Here is a 2,420-nt window from a genome sequence, read left to right on the forward strand (position 1 = left end):
GTATTTGAAGACTTTGTTCATTAATCTTTGATAGGTGTCCCCCGTATTCTTTAGCCCAAATAACATGATCTTGTAGCAATATATCCCTATTGGCATTATAAATGCCATTTTTTCTTCGTCAGGTCGGTGCATTGGGATCTGGTTGTACCCTGAGTAAGCATCCATGAAGCTCAAAAATCGATATCCCACTGCTGCGCCTACCAGGGCATCAATGTTGGGAAGAGGGAATGAATATTTGAGGCATGCCTTATTAAGATCTGAGTAGTCAACACACATCCTCCATTTTCCATTCACTTTACTTAGAAGTACCACATTTGAGAGCCATGTTGAGTAGTCTAGTTCCCTGATGAAACTGGCTCCTAACAAGCTAGCCGTCTTCCTGGCTACCTCGTCGGTTCTTTCTGACAACATTTTCCTCCCGCGTTGTGCAATTGGTTTGGCTTCCATTTTCACGGCCAGACGGTGTGACATGAAGTCGGGGTCTACTCCTGGCATATCGGTTGCAGTCCAAGCAAAAAGGTCTCTGTTTGCCCTAATAGCTTCCATGAGGGGTTCCTTCATTTCAAGGGGAGGTTTCGGTTTATACGAACATAAACTTATCCTCCATGTCCTCTACCCAATATTTCTCCAGGTCTTTTTGTGGCTTTGGCCTTGGCTTCTCGTCAACTCTCGCATCCAAGTCTGCCAGAAACACTCCGGATGCTTTCTTTGACTTCTTTCTAAGTGATAGTCTGGCGTTATCACAGGCAATTGCCATTTTTAGGTCTCCCTGGACTAACCCTACAGATCCACTGTCCGTCACAAATTTCATTGTAAGGATCTTCGGGCAAATGATGGCCGACAGCTCGTTAATGGTTCTCCTACCCAGGATGACATTATACGTCGTGGAATCCCTCAGAACCACGAACTCTACCATCGCCGACTTCCTGCTCTCCTCAGATCCAATGCAGATTGGGAGTGTGACAGACTCGTCAGGCTTAATGTAATTGTCTCCCAATCCTACGACCCCATGACGATGGCTTTTGAGGTCACTCTCCTTGATCTCCAAGGCGTCAAACACATTTCGGAATATGATGTTTGAGTCTTCTCCCGTGTCCACTAAGATTCGTTTGACCAGGTCTGTCCTGATCCTTGCCGTGATTACCATTGGCGGGTCATCGTGAAGGTCGTGGAACCAATGGTCTTCTGGGCCGAAGGATAACTCGAGGAGTTCCTCAGAATGAACCTTGAGCTTCCCGACGACACGGTTAGTACTTTGGCATCCTTCTTTGCTGCTAACTTTGACTTAGGTGGTACATCTCTTCCAACCATTACATTTATTACCACTGTTGGAGCGGTGTCCATGTTCTCGGGGAGCCCTTGCCTGGGCTTCATAGCTCGGCTCTGATCTTCCTCAAATTGTTCTCTTTCTCTCCTCCTTAGTTCTCGGATGAACTGCGAGAACTCTACTAAATTTTCTTCTCGAATAGCTTGCTCCAAAGCATCCTTTAGATCAAAATAATCTTGCTTTTTCTGGCCAAAACCTTTGTGGTAATCACAGTAAAGGCTTTTGTTCCCTCTGGTCCTATCCTTAAGTTGCCTTGGTTTGGTCAGTATGCCCTTCTCTGTAATTTGTTGATAGACCTCAACTATGGGTGCAGTTAAGGGGGTGTAGTTGGTGAACTTACACACCCAGGGAGTGGCTTGAATGATTTCCCAGATGTACCCTCTCTTGACACTTCCTTAGGTCTTTAGGTGATACCAGTTTTATGAGATGGAAGGTTGGGTAACTGCCATTTATTGGTGGCTACCACTTGACTGACCTTTTTGTCATTGATGTATTCCCTTGCAACACTCTAGATCTCTTGCATCATCCATAACGGGTCTGGTGGTGAGGTGCTTCCTAAAATCCTCATTCACCAAACCATTGGTTAGACACAGGCTTGCTACGGAGCCCGTTAAGCCATTGATCTCCAAGCATTCGTCATTGAATCGATCAAGGAACTTTCTCATCGGTTCGCTAACTCGTTGGGTCACTCCGAGAAAGTTAATCAGGTACTTGGCCTTGGCTATTTGGGTAGTGAATTGCGCCAAAAACCTTTGTGTGATGTCCGCGAAGGCCGTAATGGACCCTTGTGGAAGCGCGTTGAACCAACGGATCCTCAGGACTGCCAGAATTATGGGGAATGTACGGCATCTAACGGTATCACCCATGCCCTCCAAGTTCATTCTAGCCTCAAAGGACGTTAAATGTTCTTGTGGATCTTTGGTCCATCATACCTCATGTCCATTGGCTTGTCGAAGTTCTTCTGCAGCCGGACCTTGAGGATAAATGGGTGGAAAGGAGTAGCTCCTATTATAATTGGATCTCGCCGTTTCTTTCCACTATCTCTCCTTCACTCCCACGGTCTTCGGACCTACCGTGGGTGTAGCTGAGGGAG

At 46.4% G+C, this 2,420-nt stretch overlaps 1 protein-coding gene across 1 annotated transcript; it reads right to left on the reverse strand.

Annotated features, from left to right (window-relative positions):
- Positions 1 to 580: 580 nt before the first annotated feature.
- On the reverse strand, positions 581 to 2,193 carry LOC148567159 (uncharacterized). The gene is made up of 3 exons (XM_088484528.1): positions 1,833 to 2,193; positions 1,226 to 1,628; positions 581 to 1,130 (listed from the first exon to the last, which is right to left on the reverse strand). Exons 1-3 carry the CDS (start codon positions 2,191 to 2,193, stop codon positions 581 to 583), a joined length of 1,314 nt encoding a protein of 437 aa, XP_088340654.1.
- Between the last annotated feature and the right edge of the window lie 227 nt (positions 2,194 to 2,420).

The sequence above is a fragment of the Arachis ipaensis genome, chromosome B4, assembly GCF_059453495.1.
Source record: "Arachis ipaensis isolate K30076 ecotype BB chromosome B4, ASM5945349v1, whole genome shotgun sequence".
Taxonomy (NCBI): Eukaryota; Viridiplantae; Streptophyta; class Magnoliopsida; order Fabales; family Fabaceae; genus Arachis; species Arachis ipaensis.

Excerpts from the sequence above, each read along its gene's own strand:
- LOC148567159 (XM_088484528.1), bottom strand. The coding sequence starts at position 2,193 with ATGGGTGATACCGTTAGATGCCGTACATTCCCCATAATTCTGGCAGTC. Across the intron at positions 1,629-1,832 it reads TGATGCAAGAGATCTAGAGT|TTGAGGTCTATCAACAAATT; the intron begins GTTGCAAGGGAA and ends CTGCACCCATAG. Across the intron at positions 1,131-1,225 it reads GTGTCGTCGGGAAGCTCAAG|GATCAGGACAGACCTGGTCA; the intron begins GTTCATTCTGAG and ends AATCACGGCAAG.